This window comes from Nestor notabilis, unplaced genomic scaffold (assembly GCF_000696875.1).
Source record: "Nestor notabilis isolate BGI_N333 unplaced genomic scaffold, ASM69687v1 scaffold3638, whole genome shotgun sequence".
NCBI lineage: Eukaryota > Metazoa > Chordata > Aves > Psittaciformes > Psittacidae > Nestor > Nestor notabilis.
The window spans coordinates 12046-28577 of record NW_009940391.1 but is presented as its reverse complement, the minus strand read 5'-3'; the positions used below and the strand labels follow the sequence as shown (position 1 = coordinate 28577).

Below are 16532 nucleotides of genomic sequence, written 5' to 3'. Positions count from 1 at the left end.
GTCAGCACCGGTCTCTGCTGGAGGCGGGCGGTGGGCCCCGCTGGAGCGGTGGGGCCTGGTGTCCACCTGGGAACCGCGGTTGCCTTTTGTGGGCTAGGTGCGTGGTTTGGCTTAGGCTTCTTCTAAGGCTACCGACTGTAGAAAGTCTTTGCCTGCACTGTTTACTATTTGTGCCAGCCCTCGGTTGGGGCTGTATAATTTGTTCTGTGGCTGGTTGGCAAGACAAATGACTTGTGTTAGAAATAGTCGTTGTCTCTTCAGCTGTTTTGAACCATGATCATTTCCATAACTTCATTACTGTGTAGTGCTTACACTGACAAATCCAGGGGAGGTACTGCAAAGTTTGGAATAAGCAGAAGGAGGATGAAACCTGTTTAAGATGATGTTCTTTCTGAGGATAATGTTCATCAAGCTATAAAACCACAGCCTGATAAATAGAGTTTGTGCCTCATGGACAGTTAGAGCTGGACATCTATGCTGTGGTTCATACAACTTTCTAATAAATTATTTCTTGTTTGATAGCAGTGTTGATTTTCCCAGTAGCAGGCTAAGATGCCAGCTGATGTAATTAGGTACTGGAACTGAGAATCTAATACCCAAATAATAGTCTTTGGTATTTACGAAATCAGAGTATACCAAAACCAATCCTTGCATCATGTAGACTTTATTTCAGAGGAGCAGAGCTGTAATATGCTCTGTTTTCTCACACTTCCATTTTCGCAGGTGTTATTTGCCATTTAAGTCTTTGGATTTAGTGTTGCATCCATCACTTTGTTGTACTGTATCCACGAATCACTGGACTGTTTCGGGGTACTCTAAGTCTTAAGAACTTTAAGAAAGTAACTTCTTTTTTTAGAATAAATTTTGCTCTTTTGCTAATTTGAATGGTGCATAGAGGAGCCTAATAGAGCCAGCACAGAGTGAACAGCAAGAAGGGGATTGCCCACTCGTATGTGTTAAGCTGCTTATCAGCTCATGGCTTCCCCAAAAAGGGAGGACTGAAGTTCTGTTCCAAAGAAACAGTTGCTTACAGTGTTCCAGCACTTGCCACAACAGAGCTGTATAGTCTGCTTTATTGGATCATTGTTTTTAAATAACTCACTCTTTGATTTCAGGTAGATGTCTTGAGGTGATCTTTGCCTCCAAGACACAACACTCCAAGAAAAATACAATGAGAGATTTTGCTATTTCTTCTTTCATGACCATTGTTTACTAGCTTTTTTTTTTTTTTTTTCCTGAAACATATCTGAGTGTCCAGATAGTTGCAAGAGTATCTGTACTGGAATGTCTTATGAAGACTCCTTGCTGCAGTTGAAGTTCTCCACCTTGCTCCCGGACATTGGCATAATCTACTGAGCATACTAACAATGCTTAGGATAATAAATCGACCCAATGTGGAAGAATACTTATGGGGCTATAGAAAACTTAGTTAGTGTTGGTTAACTCTGGCTAAACAACAGCCTGTTTTAAACTTACATGAGCTAGTTGTTCAAACTGACAGTTTTAATTGTCCTGAAGTGGTATAGGCATTCCAAGGAGGAAATTGTAATAAAAAGTAATAAGCACTTAAGAGCAAAGGAGTAACGGTGATACCAACAAATCCACAGGTCAGTGTATGCAGTACACTGGATGGATTAGACCACAGTTTTATTTGAAACTAGCCCAACAAATAAAATTAAAAATCCATTCATAACTTCTAGAACTTTTCTTGATGCTCGTGATTTGGGGACATCCTCTGTCTGGTGGTTTTTTTTCTCCCCTCCCACTGTAGTGTTAATAAGTATTTCTCACTTGGATAGCAAGAACCTAAGTCCTTCTAGAGAAGCCAAAAAAAAGCGTTTGAAGATGTCTCCCACTATAGGGCTGGAAGTGGGATAGTGCATTGTAATCATGTACTTCCTGTATTGACTCTGTTGACAGGGTTTACTGATGTCATCAGTCATAGTTCAAAGTGTCTGGGTCTGTGATTAAAAAAAACCCCCTTAGAATGGATTTCCAAATCTTTCCATAATAAATGCAAGAGACTGGTAAGGTAAATTGCATAAACAAGCCAGTAGTAGTTCCAACTTAGTACACAGTTCTTCTCACTTACACTTTTTTGTGTGCTAGTAAATTTTGGCAGTTTGTTATTCAGTGTTCATAAATGGATAGAAGTATTGTGCCACATACAAAGCACATGTAAGACTTGCAGTCATTTGCCTTCAAGTTTTTCAGGGTAAATGTTGAAGAGCAGAAAAGCTGGCTGTCAAAAACCAGTCACAGCAGCAGCTTAAAATGTCTCTTTGATCATGCAGCGTGTTCTCGCATAGCACTTAATTATTTGCTTGTATTACAGAAAGCAATAGACCTTGCTAGCAAGGCAGCGCAAGAAGATAAAGCAGGAAACTATGAGGAAGCCCTTCTCTTGTACCAACATGCTGTGCAGTATTTTCTCCATGTTATTAAATGTAAGTGTAATGTATTAGATGATTAAGTAAAGTTTAGCACTCAAATTGTACAGGGTAATCTCATATGTTGACATCCTTATTTAAATTTTTACTATCATCATCAGTTGGTAATTGTAATTTGACTGAGGTCATATATTTTGCAGCTTTTGCCTTTATCGTGTTGTGTGCTTGCTTCACTCTTGTAAGAAATCAGATTATTTTTACTTGTGTCTTGCTGTAGACAAGGAGGGATGGAGTTGCTGTGTCTCCTGGACTTTTTGTAGCAGTGTGTCAGGCTGGCCACTGCACAAGGAAATGTGACAATAAGTACAGGGATCCCTGAATTTCTGTTGTGCTGAAAACCACGTGTTACACAAGAAGTCTTTGTATCTACAGAGCGGTTTTTTGTTCCCTAATTCATGCGGGTTGCTTTTCTACAACCTGTCTGCTGGCATTTTTCTTAATGTTATAGTCCGCTGTTGATCTTGGCCAGGACAATGCACGAGATGGATTTGTATGTTGTAATTTTTCTTCAGTTTCCATATTCTCATTATTTTATGGCTTTTCGTGCTTCTCTGTACCTTTTGAGTCATGTCCAGTGTTTGTGTGCAAAGAGTAAGCTTTCTTAATGTAGGTACAGCCCTAATCTAACTGGGCTAGGGTAGCTATCCTGACATAAGTGCACTTGCAGATCTGCATGATTTGGTAAAAAACCTCCACACCATTATTCCATTATTCTATTTGCTTTATAATCACTTAGGATAATCTGTGTTTATCAGTTCCTACCTATTTATATCTTACAGACTTTTATCAGTATATCACTTACTGTGCTTTTAAAATACTGATGTATTTTTTGGAACTTAACACATAAACCTAACGTGTTAAATTTTGATTGCTGATTTGAAATACTGTAATAATGACTAAAGCCAGTGTGGCTGTTGAATTTAACTCTCAGATGTTTTATGTGATTTTTTCTTTGACGTGAACATCTTTTAAAATTAGCAGGCTATGGGAAAATAAAGTATGATTCTAAATAAAATTTGCTTAGTACAAGCAGCTTCCTAATGAGGTATTTTAAAAAAGGAGTTAATACAATGTATAGCTTTAAAGGCTGACAGTAAAGCTTCCAGAGCCATTATCCTTGATCATTACAGTCAAATTTTAAGCCAAAGCAATGTTCAGGTGTATACTTGTTTTCCAGTAGGTGATGACTTCCTGTAATTTCTTTCCATGGTATAGTGGAAAAAGAAGTAGTTGAGGTGTTCGGTTATGTGGTGAGCCCTGAGAGAAGCATATTGAGAAGATATAAAGAAAATAGAGATTCAGTCTTGTTTTCTGATTGATATGCTTGTCTTTTGCTGTTAACAAGGCATTGTTTCTCTTTAAACTCTTAGATGAAGCACAGGGTGATAAAGCAAAACAGAGCATTAGAGCGAAATGTACAGAATACTTGGACAGAGCAGAAAAGCTGAAAGAATATCTGAAAAAGAGAGAAAAAGCTGCACCAAAACCAGTTAAAGAGTCTGGTCCTACTGATGGAAAAGGGTATGTTTTTGGAGAAGGTAAAGCAAAATACTTCCTGAACTCAGCTTACTCTAAAATTCAACTCTTCAAAGATAACTTTAATTAGTATTTTTGAAACACTTCAGATGATGACTAATGCTGAAATCCAGCAGGCTAATAAAAGAAAAATAACGTGAATTAGCATGACAGGCATATCTGTGCTTGTTTACTAAGATATGTGATCATTTGTATAGGAAATTCAGTAAAGAATGAAAGTTGTTTCAGACTGAGACATGATTATTCAATTTAAAGGCAAAGAGTCTGATGACCCTTAAATTTTTCTACATTTAAATACTTACTAGAAAATAAATTCGGACTGATGATTACTGGGGCCTGAGTTTGACATGTCTCACACTTGGTAAGAAGTGCAAAGCTCTATGTAGGGTGAAGTTCTGTAAGATGGGCTGAACCACCCTAATGCCTTGCTGCTGCCCAGTCTCTCTGCTGCTTTCCTTTTATGAGATTTGTTTTTCATTTTGCATATCAGAGCTAAACAAGCAGAGCCACCTGAACAAGCCGAGCCTCTTTTGCACTTGCTACTGCCTTTAAGAGGATATGAGAAAGAAAGGGTTCATGATGATACTTTCTAGCGGGTTGCCCTTTTTAGCAGTCCTGAACAGCTAGATTTGCTCAGTTGTCTCTCTGAAACTCCACCTGATTTTTCAGTCTCCCTCATTGTCTACTTGTCTCATCAGTTTTATTTTTTGAGCTGTACTGTGTTCTGCTGGTTTATAATAGAAGGAGCTGGTAACATTACAGAGGCTACATGTATTTCATGACCTCCACTCTAACTGTTCACTATTTAGTCTCCTTTTATCCTCCTTTAATTTTCAGTTTCCTTTCTCTGACAGGACAAGGGTGTACATAGTACTAGATGGAACTGACCACGTCTTGTTGCAATTCCAGATAGGGGACAAAAGCTGATGTCTAAAAAAACCCCATTTTAGCAAGCAGTGTGAGAGTGCTACCAGGGCTTTTGTTTTCTAAAGGCTGGCTTAAAGCATGTAGAAGTGTGTGAAGAGGGCTCAGATCATTAAGAGGAAGTTGAAATGGTGAGGAGGGTGAGTTAGAAAGAACGCGGTGTAGAAAAGCAGTAGTACAATGATGTAAACTTGTAGAGATCTGAAGGTTTCTCAAGGTTTCTTTCATTCCTTAGTCCAGTGATTTTCCTGCTATTTCCATTCTGATTTTTTTCCAAAGACAGTCTCTTTTATCGTATTTCAGCATGTTTTTCTTGTTTCAAATCAGGAATGACAGTGATGGGGAAGGGGAGTCAGAGGATCCTGAAAAGAAGAAGCTACAGAATCAACTTCAAGGTAATTTTGCAGCATCCTTTTCTTCAAATAAGGGTGACTTTAGTCAAGCAAATTCCTATATTTTTGTCACCTAAATGTTATGGATTAACTTGCTATCTGTAAGTGGCTCAACTAGTATGCACTTTTCACATACAAAAGCATAATATTTCTGGAAGTATGGGTTTGCATGCCATGAAATCGTACAGTGACTATATTGAAATGCATCTCCTGTACCCTGTACTTCAATGTTAAAACTGAACCGTTTATCAGGATAGCATTTTCCAACAGGAGAAGTTGCAAAATTCCATGTAGCTGTTGGCTAAACTGAATCAGTATTTTTTACTCTTAAGTGCATTAGAGTATTGCCTAGAGGCTAAGGTAACAGACATACAAACAGTGTAAGCAGGACCATTTTCACAAAAGCTTATGCTCAAGTTTAGGAGTTGAGAATATGGATTCTTGCCTATTTATAGTAATGGGCAGCATTTTCTCATATGCAGTGATGATGTTCTCCCAGTTGAGTAATATAGTTGGTGTTTCCGTATCACTGACTGTATGCAGCATTTGAGCTCAATGTATAGCAGCTACCAGTAGTTTTGTGCACAGTAAAAAAGAGGCTTTATTTGGTATTGATTACCCTTTAATGGTGAAGAACTGTTCAGAGCTTCCCTGCCAGAAAGTGCTTATGGATCTGAAGAAACTTCATTGTTCTCCATCCTATTTCTCAGTGTAACAAAGATCAAATGCATTTACCAGAACGCTCTGCCTGTGTAATTTCAGGAGCTATTATAGTATATTTGGAAACTGCACCATGCTTTTTATACTTCTCTACATGTTTACTTAGTCTTATACATAGTTATATGGGACAGTTTCCTATACTTTAAAATGACAGTAAAATAATGAGCATTGGACTCTTATGCTGTCTCTCACTATAAAGGCTTTGTTTCTTCCCACATGAATCTGACCATTTCTTACTTCAAGAAACAATTTCTTGTCTTGGAGCTAAGCAGGCTCCAGCTTTTTACCGTTAGATGATCCAGTTGTTTGCTGCGCATCTGCAGATACCCAACAAGTTACTTCATCTCGTGGAGAGTGTTATAAATCCTGGACTAGTGCAGTGACATTGCTTCTCTTACTTAGATTTCTTTTTGGTTGGAAGTAGATTGGTGGTTTAGTGAGGAGATGGTGCCTGGATACCTGTTAGAGAAGGTACTCCTCTGTGATTATTAAATGCACATTTGATGGTCAGTTACAGACTAGTTTTAACCGTTGCAGGACTTCTACTAACTCTTGAGTACTTTGGTTATCCATGGTTTCTTGTGGTAAAACAATGTGATAGATTTCTATAAAAATAACATCTATTTGACTAACAATATTCAGTGTTTATACCTACTTTGAAGTGCCTTGTTTTTACTCAGTATGGACAGGGGCATAGATTTATTGATTTTTTTTTTTTAATTTTTTTTTTTTACTTTTTTCCAAAATTGTATTTATTGAAGTTGTAAAAAGGTATGTGCATCCCTAATGTATACAATCTTTTCTTATAGGAGCAATTGTTATGGAGAGACCAAATGTCAAATGGAGTGATGTTGCTGGCCTCGAAGGTGCCAAAGAAGCACTTAAAGAAGCAGTGATCTTGCCCATAAAATTTCCACACCTATTTACAGGTCGGAATTACAGCATTTATTTGCTATTGGCCAGTCAGGACTAGCACTGGGGTCTGAGAAGAGTGGTGTACCAATGTATCAGAGACTCAAGCTGAGTTCTTAACAAAGAGATTGTGATCCATCTGACAAAAGTTTCAGGGGTAGATGTGGAAAACGTTTTTAGTAAATTAGAGGGACTTCAGAAAAATAGATTCAGTCTTTCTACAGTATTTTGAAGGCTGATGGTTTCTCTCTTGCAGGAAAAAGAACACCTTGGAGAGGGATTCTCCTGTTTGGACCACCAGGAACAGGAAAGTCTTATTTAGCAAAAGCTGTGGCGACAGAAGCAAACAACTCTACGTTCTTCTCAGTATCGTCCTCTGACCTTGTATCAAAGTGGTTAGGTGAAAGTGAAAAGTAAGTTCGAGTTGCCAGAGGTCCAGGAAATCACTGGCAAGAAGAAATTAACATAAACCTAGATAAGTTGCTGTGAAGAAATTGAGTTTGTGGGCAGGCTGATGTCTTTAAGAACAAACTTCAGGTGTTTCTATATTTCACGCCGAAGTGCCATGGAAAGATACGATCATGTGCTATGTTTTGTACTGCTGCAGCTGGACCTCTTTTCAGTGCTCTAAATAGTTTTTAAAACTAGCTCAGAAAGGTTTCAAGAGCACTGTGGAGCTCATTCTCCTATACTTGGCTCTAATGCATGCTACGTCAGTCTGGAGTGTTGGGGTACTCTACCTCTTGGTGTCACCCCACTCATCTATCCCAGCAGCTGTGTTGTTAACATGTGGCATCTTTTTGTCCATATGGAGGAGTTTTTTCTTTATCCTGGTTTCAAAAAGAATCTGGAATCTAAAAGACTTGCAAAAATAGGTTGGAAAAGGGGAGCAGCCATGAAGGAAAATTTCATGGTTTCCCATGTTAACTCTTCGTTTATTACTATGTTAAGACCACCAGGAAGCCTGAAGTGACATGTTGGCTGTGGTCTAGAAGTCTAGGCTTCCAGTGAAGACTTACTGAATTAGGAAAAAACTCTGGGATTGTTATAAAAAAGTACTTTCATGTGATAAGAATACTTGTCAAAACCATGCTTTGGTGGTTTGAAATGCAGACAACTGAGCAACATTAAAGTTGATAGGATGAAGAACAAAGGCCATTAGATGAAGTGTTTGAACTGGGGTTTTTCCTCCAAAGCTGGAAACCTTAAGTTGCTTTTCTCCTGTTGCAAAAGGAATACAGAACTTGAATCCAGCTTGGCATTTTTTTTTCTGTTTAACTTCATTTGAGACTATTGCCTGACATTTAGTGTTGGTAATGTGAAGGATTTCCCAGCAGGTTCTTAATTTATTTTCCTTTTTAATTTAGTAAGATATGTTAATAAGATTAGGTTACAATCATGGAATAGTTAGGGTTGGAAAGGACCTTAAGATCATCTAGTCCCAACCCCCAGTGTTAAATAAGAGAAAGCCATGTTCTTTTCAATCTGCCTGGAGTGGTCGTTTTGTATAGTCCAGGCTGTCTTGTAGAAATGTAAACTGAAAAAGGGCTTTTTCTTGCAAAACCATGTCTGGAGTACTCTAAACTGTTTCACTTCCCTTTATGCTGGGCTATTCAGTCAGTAAAATGCTGAGACTTGGAGCTGGAAGAATATTATGTGTTTGATTATTACATAAAAGTATTATGTTAATACTTTTTTTTTTTTTTGGCTTTCCCTAAAGGAAGTGACTGTGTCATAATCTCAAGTTAGGTGTTTTCACTGCTGTAATCATTAAGATAACTGAAACTGTTTCCTTTTTAAGATTAGTGAAAAACTTGTTCCAGCTTGCCAGAGAAAACAAACCTTCTATTATCTTCATTGATGAGATAGATTCCCTCTGTGGGTCAAGAAGTGAAAATGAAAGTGAGGCTGCCAGACGGATAAAAACAGAATTTCTAGTCCAGATGCAAGGTAAGTTTGCTTGGTTTTCAGAATCAATCAGAGGAGTTAAGATATGTATTTTAAGGGTAACTTGCATGAAAACATGAAAAAGATCTGCAGTTGCACCCTGTTAAATTTTCATGACATTTTAAAAGTCTGTTTGTTATCTAAATTGTAAAATGGTTTCTGCCCTGATATAGGGGTTGGTATTGACAATGAAGGAATCTTGGTCTTGGGAGCAACAAACATACCCTGGGTTTTGGATTCTGCTATCAGGAGAAGGTATGATGGCATTATTTTATGGTATGAAATTTGAAACTTTTGTGAGGGTTCAGTCTGAGACTACTTGAGGTCATAATCCAGCTCATGTTTGCAGACATGGCTAATACTCTACAACTCAATTCCATGAGGTGGTCTGAGCCAAACTAATAGCCTCTTGGCCCTTTAAAGAGGTAGGTTGTTCACTCTTATATTGGCCCTATAGTTTATTTGATTTTCTTTGTTTAGGTGATTGTGCTTGAGCAAGCAGAAAACTATTCTTTTTCCTTGTTGGCTGGTTTTCTGGTGGGCTTGGGGGATAAGTTACAAAAAATCACACCTCTGAAGGGCAAGAGGGAGTAAAGCTTCCCTTTCCAGCTGTTAAACTGTTGTGTAGCTTGAGTTACTTCATGGAAATGTAGCTTTATGTTACACAGAAACACTATGGTTTTCTGCTGATCAGGCATAATTTGTGATCTTTCAGTGCATGTTTTAACTGCTGTTCTGTAGATAAAGAGCTTCCATACCTGTATTTGACTAGCTGGATCATTCTTTGAGCTGCAGAGCAGCAGAGGAAAAGTTACAGCTATGTGACAAATACGACTATGTTGTAATGAGGACACAGCTTGGATAATGGTCATTTTTGTAGGCTAAAGAAATACGACCTTTTTTTTTTTTTTTTTGTGACTGTCACTGACTTTATGTATATATTTTGTTCAAGTTGACCATATTTTGATTAGAGGTTCAATCAGGTGACCCCCAGAGGTTGCTTCCAACCTGTATGACTATAGTTTTGTGTGAGACATTAGAGGTGAATGTGTTGCTTAAAATTTCAAGTCATTCTTGAAATTCCAGCTCTGGGGTCCACAGTACAAGACAGGCAGATAGTGAACCATGAAGATAATCAGAAAGGGCTATGAAACACCTCTCCTGTGAAGAAGGGCTAAGAGAGTTGGGCTTTGTTCAGCCTGGAGAAGACAAGACTCCAGAGAGACAGTAGAGCAGCCTTTCTATATACAAAGGGGACTTTTAAGAAAGATGGGGGTTGGTTTGGGTTTTTTTGTCTGTGGTGGTTTTTTTTGGTTGGTTGGTTTGGTTTGGTTTGGTTTTTATACCACGGCCTATAGTGACAGGAGAAGGGGCAACAGTTTTAAACTGAAAGAGCATAGATTTATATTGGACTTAAGGAAGAAATCTTTTATGACAAGGGTGGTGAGGCCCTGGCACAGGTTGCCCAGAGAAGCTGTGGCTGCCCCATCCCTGCAGTGTTCAAGACCAGGTTGGACGGGGCTTTGAGCAACCTGGAAGGTGTCCCTGCTTGTGGCAAGGGGGTTAGAAGCAGATGTTCCTTAAGGTCCCGTCCAACCCAAACCATTCTGTGATTCTCTGCAGTATGAAAAAGTAGCTCTCTAACTCTTGTCCATAAGACTTAAAGGAGCTTGAGCAACAATAGCAATAATCAAATTAATTTTTCATGGATTTCTCCCATTTTGTCATGTATATCAAGTTAATTGTATTCTACAAAACTTAGAGTCACTCTTACTTTGTTGGTAGGAGGTAATCCCCACAGTGAGAACAAAAGCTGTTTCAAAGGAAGAACTGCAGTTATCAACATTTCCTACTGACAACTGTATTGAGAATATGACTTTAAATTTGCTTCCAACTACGAGCTTTTCTTTAGTAGGAGACTGTAGAAAGTGGTTGTGTCAGCTTGCTATCAGACAGTTCTTTGAGTGTGAAAACTGCTCAATTGTACTTCAACACTTGAAGACTTTTCCCCCTCAGTTTTTCTTTTAAAACACAAACTCTACTGGAGAGAATCTGGAAAAACTTCAATCTGAAGAGATCTTTGTCACGGAAAGGAAGTAGTTGCTCTGCTCTGGATGTTAGCTTATGCTATAGCTATGGATTTATTTATAAGAACATGTTGTTGAATATTGGCCTTAAGTGTGAGGGTTTTTTTAAAGTTTATAATACTGAAAGTGCTTCTTTCTAGTACTGTTAGGAACAAACTATATTCATTTGCATAAGCTTCTTTCCACCATGCACCTGCATGAGCTAGAATCTATGGAACATTTTGGGTTTTCTTTTTAAACCAGGTTTGAGAAGCGTATTTATATTCCTTTACCTGAAGACCATGCCAGGGCTGCAATGTTCAAACTTCACCTTGGGTCAACTCCAAATGGCCTAACAGAAGCAGATTATCGAAAGCTTGGAGAAAAAACTGAGGGCTATTCTGGTGCAGATATAAGCATCATTGTACGTGATGCACTGATGCAGCCTGTTAGGAAAGTGCAATCAGCTACTCACTTTAAAAAAGTAAGTAGGAATCAATTTTTGTTTGTTTGTTTTTTGGTTTTTTTGTTATTTCATCTCAGAACTATCTTAATTTGAAAATTCCTTGCAAGTAAACTGAATTTGGTTTTGGGTGATACTGCTTGCTTATGAATGTCCTTTTTATGGACCAGGGGAAAACTTGGTTATTCCTCCTCTATTTTCCTCTCCCCCTACCTCCCAGAGTCCTGCCATATATCTGGTGGAGCTAATTTCTGGATATTCATGACTCTTCATGTCTCTAGGTAGTGTTAAAAGTAATCAGTTTGAAGTTTGACTTAAATGGGAATGTTAGAGGTGCTTTTTTTTCTGGATCAAGTTACTTGGTTCTTCATGTTTTTCTAGCATGTTTAAAACAAATGTATTCCTCATCCGCATGGGAACAGATGGATTATAATTATGCACATTCTGCTTGTTTGGCACATTTTTCAAACAGACAAATCAAGGTTCTTGTAAAGCTCTGGTAAAAACATTGATTCGTTGTCACTTGTTATAGTATTAAAGATGCATGAGAACTAAGCAAACAAATTTTACAGGGCTCTTGAGCTCTTCCCAGTTTAAAAACGGAATAAGTATTTTGAAACACTTGGTAAGTTTATTCTGGGGGCATCTCAGCAGTAACACTGATTTAAACTGTATTTATTTAAAGATAAGCTGCTGTTTTGATCTCTCAAGGATTTTCTAGATGCTTCCTTCTCTTAAGCACTGATGCCTGAAGCATTTATCCACTGTTGACTCTTAAGTGACAATGACATTTCAGGCTAAAGGGCTATTACCTTTCAGCATTTTCTTCAAATTTTGAAGAATCTGAGGCACATCTCAGATTACCATAGAGCAATGAAATAAACTCAGTTAAACAGGGGAAGTTCAGGTTAGATATAAGGAAGTTCTTTACTGTGAGGGTGGTGAGGCACTGGAACAGGTTGCCCAGAGAAGTGGTAAATGCTCCATCCCTGGCAGTGTTCAAGGCAAGGTTGGACAGAGCCTGGGGAAACATGGTCTAGTGTGTGGTGTCCCTGCTCATGGCAGGGGGGTTGGAACTAGATGATCTTAAGGTCTTTTCCAACCCTGACTGTTCTATGGTTTTATGATCACAGTTTGTGTAGCAACCCAAAAGGAATTCTTGCCTCCTTTTGCCCCCAAAAAGGAAGGAATAAAGCACACAACTTCAGTACTTTGAGTGTTCTGGCACAAGCTAAGTGTGTGGTTAGTACTTCAATTTCATGCAATTTCCTATTTTTAGAAGCAGAATCTTAGATTTATTAATTATTTGCATCATAATGGACAACTCACCCCAGTTAAACAGTGCTTTCCTCAATTATTACTAATTCATTGTAAACCATTCCTTGCTCTACATGATGAGAGGTCTGTCAGAGTGCATTTTGAATGTTACAATATGTACTTTTGAGCACTGTGCTCTAAATGCAGTTTGGAATAGCAAATCCAGTTCTCGGCTATTAAAAATAGCCAGCAAGTGCGGTATCCTTCAGTCCTTGCATATGTTTGAGTTCCTGTGGATGTGTGATGCGTCATGAATGAAAATAAAACTGTGGGTCCCAGATAACGTGTTGCAGAAAGGTAACAGATTCCTGGTGCTGCTTTTTTGAAGCTGCATATCAGACCTTCCCCCCAGATCTACCGGGGGGGTGTGGGGGGGAAGGGATGGTTTCTGTTCTCCCACTAGATGGTGCTGTTCTCTCTAGAGTGCTTCTGAGGTGGTGTCAGAAGCGCTCAGAGCTTTGTAGTGCAGTATGTCAAAGACTGGCCAGCTGTCTCTGGCTTCCTCACTTGAGGGACACTCGAGGGTAATTTTTGAGCAGAAAGCTGTTAACCAGCAATGAATGAACTCCCAAGTGACTTGGGGACTCGGAAGGGTGGTCTTGTCCAATTAGACTTCCTGGCATGTTAGTTTTCCACAGAAATCCTCAACCCTAGGAGGAAGCTGCTTCTGGGATTTGACCTGATGTGAATTTAAGTATTTGGCTGCAGCTGCACATTATCAAACTGAATGATGCCAGGACATTCACACCATTTCTTTTTCACAGGGTAGGTTTCCCCAGTGGGTGGGGTATCTGCATAAAATTAAGGAATATTTTTGCTCTAAAGATGCTGTTCAGTTTCTGGGTTTTGTCTTTAAAATTTTAACTCCTATAAACTAAGTATTTTCTTTTTCTTAGGTAAAAGGACCATCAGTGTCTAATCCAAATACAATGGTAGATTTGTTCACCCCTTGCTCCCCAGGTGATCCTGGAGCTATAGAAATGACATGGATGGAGGTTCCTGGTGATAAATTACTGGAGCCTCAAGTTTCCATGGTAGGTATTCTTTTGTACCATTTTTTTTCTTGCTTTGCAGAACTCTGAAAAGACTTTAAAGCCTTTTTCAAATGGTTATGTGAGGCAGTTGGAGTTGTTTGTTTTCACAGATGCTGGACATACCAGATAACATTCTGAATTCTCAACATACAGTGCTACAGTAGGGCATGCCTGTGGAAAAGCCAGCTCTCTATCCCTGATCAGCATTTCTTACTGTTCTTGCCTGCTGGCATGCAGCTGCTGTCTTTTCATCCATAGACAGCATCTGGCTCTTCTGCTATCCTCTCACTTGTCTTCTATTCATGAAATCATAGAATGGTTATGGTTGGAAAGGACCTTAAGATCATCTAGTTCCAACCCCCAATGTTTTTTCATTTAAACATTTGGGAACCTGGCCCCAAGACATGCTTCCTTCCTATCACTCTAGTGCTAATATCGATACTGGGAAATGCAAAATTATATTCACTGTAAACTGGGAGGTGATGTGCTGTAGGTGAATATTGCCCACAAAATAAATGCAAGCATAAACAATAAAATATAGAAAGATTGTGGATGTAATAGTAGTTCTGGTTAAATTTCATCACAGGTGATACAGCTCTTTTAGGTGTTTCCTTTGTGCACCTTAAAATACTTGCTTTGGTCTAGAGAGTAAAATATGTCAATTTTAGACAACTTGAAATTGTAGTTCACTGCTTAAAAAAATAATTGCTGCACACTTACTCTGTATTTCTCCCTAAGAGGAAAAAAAGAAGCTTCTGAATTTAAGTATTACATTTGAGGGAAGGGCTTCATAAACATACCTGTACTGTTGCCATTTCTTGTGCGCAAACAGTCCTGTGACGAATGAAAGAAATCAGTGTATTTAATGGAGATCACAAACCTCTAAAGCAGTGGGTACTACTTTGTAAATATAACTGTCACTATATTTCAGAAAATCATTTTGTGTGCATAGTCACATACTGAGGAAGCACAAAAGGAAGTATGCAGGTGCAGGCCTGCCCTGGAACTTCTGCCTGCATGGTCTACGTGGATTTTTTTTTTTAATCAGTCTTTCCTGGAATTCAGCATAATTCCTTGTGTGCTCCTAATGGTACCTGGGCTCTGATTGATGCACTATAATTGCACAGGCATTTGTTTGATTGTCCTTAAAAAGATGAGGCTTTAATTCTTTCTAAGCAGGGTATCTCTAGTTGTGATACTAACTTTTGCTTTTACCCATAATTTTATAGTACTGTGAGGTGTTAGGCATTACTTTTTTTCAGTTGTCTTTGGCTAGGACTTGATTAGTTTTCTTCTGTCTTTTTAGTCAGAGGGGGTGTTCTAACTGCTGCTTTCAACTTTATAGATCTGTGATTTTTCTGAACTCCATTTTCTGCTATCTATCTAGGAAATTGACTTAATTGAAGAGAGAGAAATTACTGGTCATGAACAGTAAAACTTTGCTAGAAATGAATCACAAACTGATATCATATATGCTTGGACTGTAAAGAGCACGTGGGAACACCTGATTATTTTCTACTTTTAAACCCCTGCAGTTAAAGAAGGGTTGAAAATAGTAACTGACAAAAACGGATGAGTGGCATAAACCTAAACCTGAGGTTGTGGTTTCATTATTAGAAAACTCAATGATGGTGTCTGTTTTCGCAGGATTAAAATGCTGCCTCCGTGCAGGAGTGTTTAGGCTTACTTAAATCCTTGTGTAAATACGAGCTCCTATGGCCATCTTGGTTTAATGGGCTTTGTAATGCATATTTGTCTTAGCAACCAGATTGTTAGCAGTGGTACTGTACTTGTTTCTGAAAACACTTCTTTTCTTTTCTGTTTGTTTCTTGACAGGCCGATATGCTCAGGTCACTAGCTAGCACAAAACCAACAGTTAATGAACAGGACCTGGAGAAGTTAAAGAAGTTTACAGAAGACTTTGGTCAGGAAGGCTAAACCAAAGATACATGTGGAGCATTAGAACTTTTTCCCCCCTTTCTTAAGTATTCTTATGTCTTTACTGATGGCACTTCAAATAAATGCCAATAAAATCACTCCTTTCTGACTTTGCAGAAGGAATAGAAGATACCATTGCAAAGACCCTTAAGCTTTTATATTGTATTGTTTTCCTCAGATGTCTATTAAATGTCTTCTATTGAAAAATAGTATGAAAATACAGTTTTAGGGTGAGACAGCAAAGTGATGTGGTAATGTCTATTAAATACTAGAAAATTTTAAATCATTAGTTCAATTTTAGGTATTATATTAGACCTGGGTACAAGTGAGTTTTAAACTCCCAGTAGGCTCAAAAACCCCTTTTTTGAGGGTGGAAGAGAAAATATTTGGGTGTTTTCGGTATCAGTCAATCAGTCTTTGTATTAATTGCTCTCATTTCATTTAGAAAGATGCAACAAAATTTGTTAATCAAGCATATGGCAAGTGTGGGTTTGCTATTAAAGTAAGGAAGAAAACACTGTGAGGGTGAGACTACATGGGCCAGTACTTTGTTTAAATACTGATGGAATTGGTATTTGGCTTTTTCTGCTATGCTGTGTCAGAATTTTGCCTTAAACAGGAAGGTTTTGTTTTTAACTCTTTACTAGCTGATACACACTGTCACTATGCAATTTAGCAAAAGTTTGTTAAATGCAAGTATCTGGGAAGGTGTTTTGCTGGCTGTTCTTGTTTTGTTTGTTGCTGTTGTTTCTAAATCTGGATTTACTTTCTGCAGGAGTTTGACTGAAGTTAGAAAAAAGCATTAGTAATACCCTGTAAGATTCCACATGTCA

The 16532-nt window shown here is 38.4% G+C and overlaps 1 protein-coding gene across 1 annotated transcript; it reads left to right on the top strand.

Moving 5' to 3' along the window:
• Positions 1-2309: 2309 nt before the first annotated feature.
• LOC104401224 (vacuolar protein sorting-associated protein 4B) lies at positions 2310-16080 on the top strand (the record flags this gene model as incomplete). Its single annotated transcript, XM_010020311.1, has 10 exons — positions 2310-2447; positions 3821-3971; positions 5238-5305; positions 6832-6951; positions 7191-7347; positions 8736-8884; positions 9055-9136; positions 11212-11431; positions 13624-13761; positions 15598-16080. Coding segments are annotated over 10 exons (1325 nt in total), but the record flags the coding sequence as incomplete, so codon positions are not given.
• Between the last annotated feature and the right edge of the window lie 452 nt (positions 16081-16532).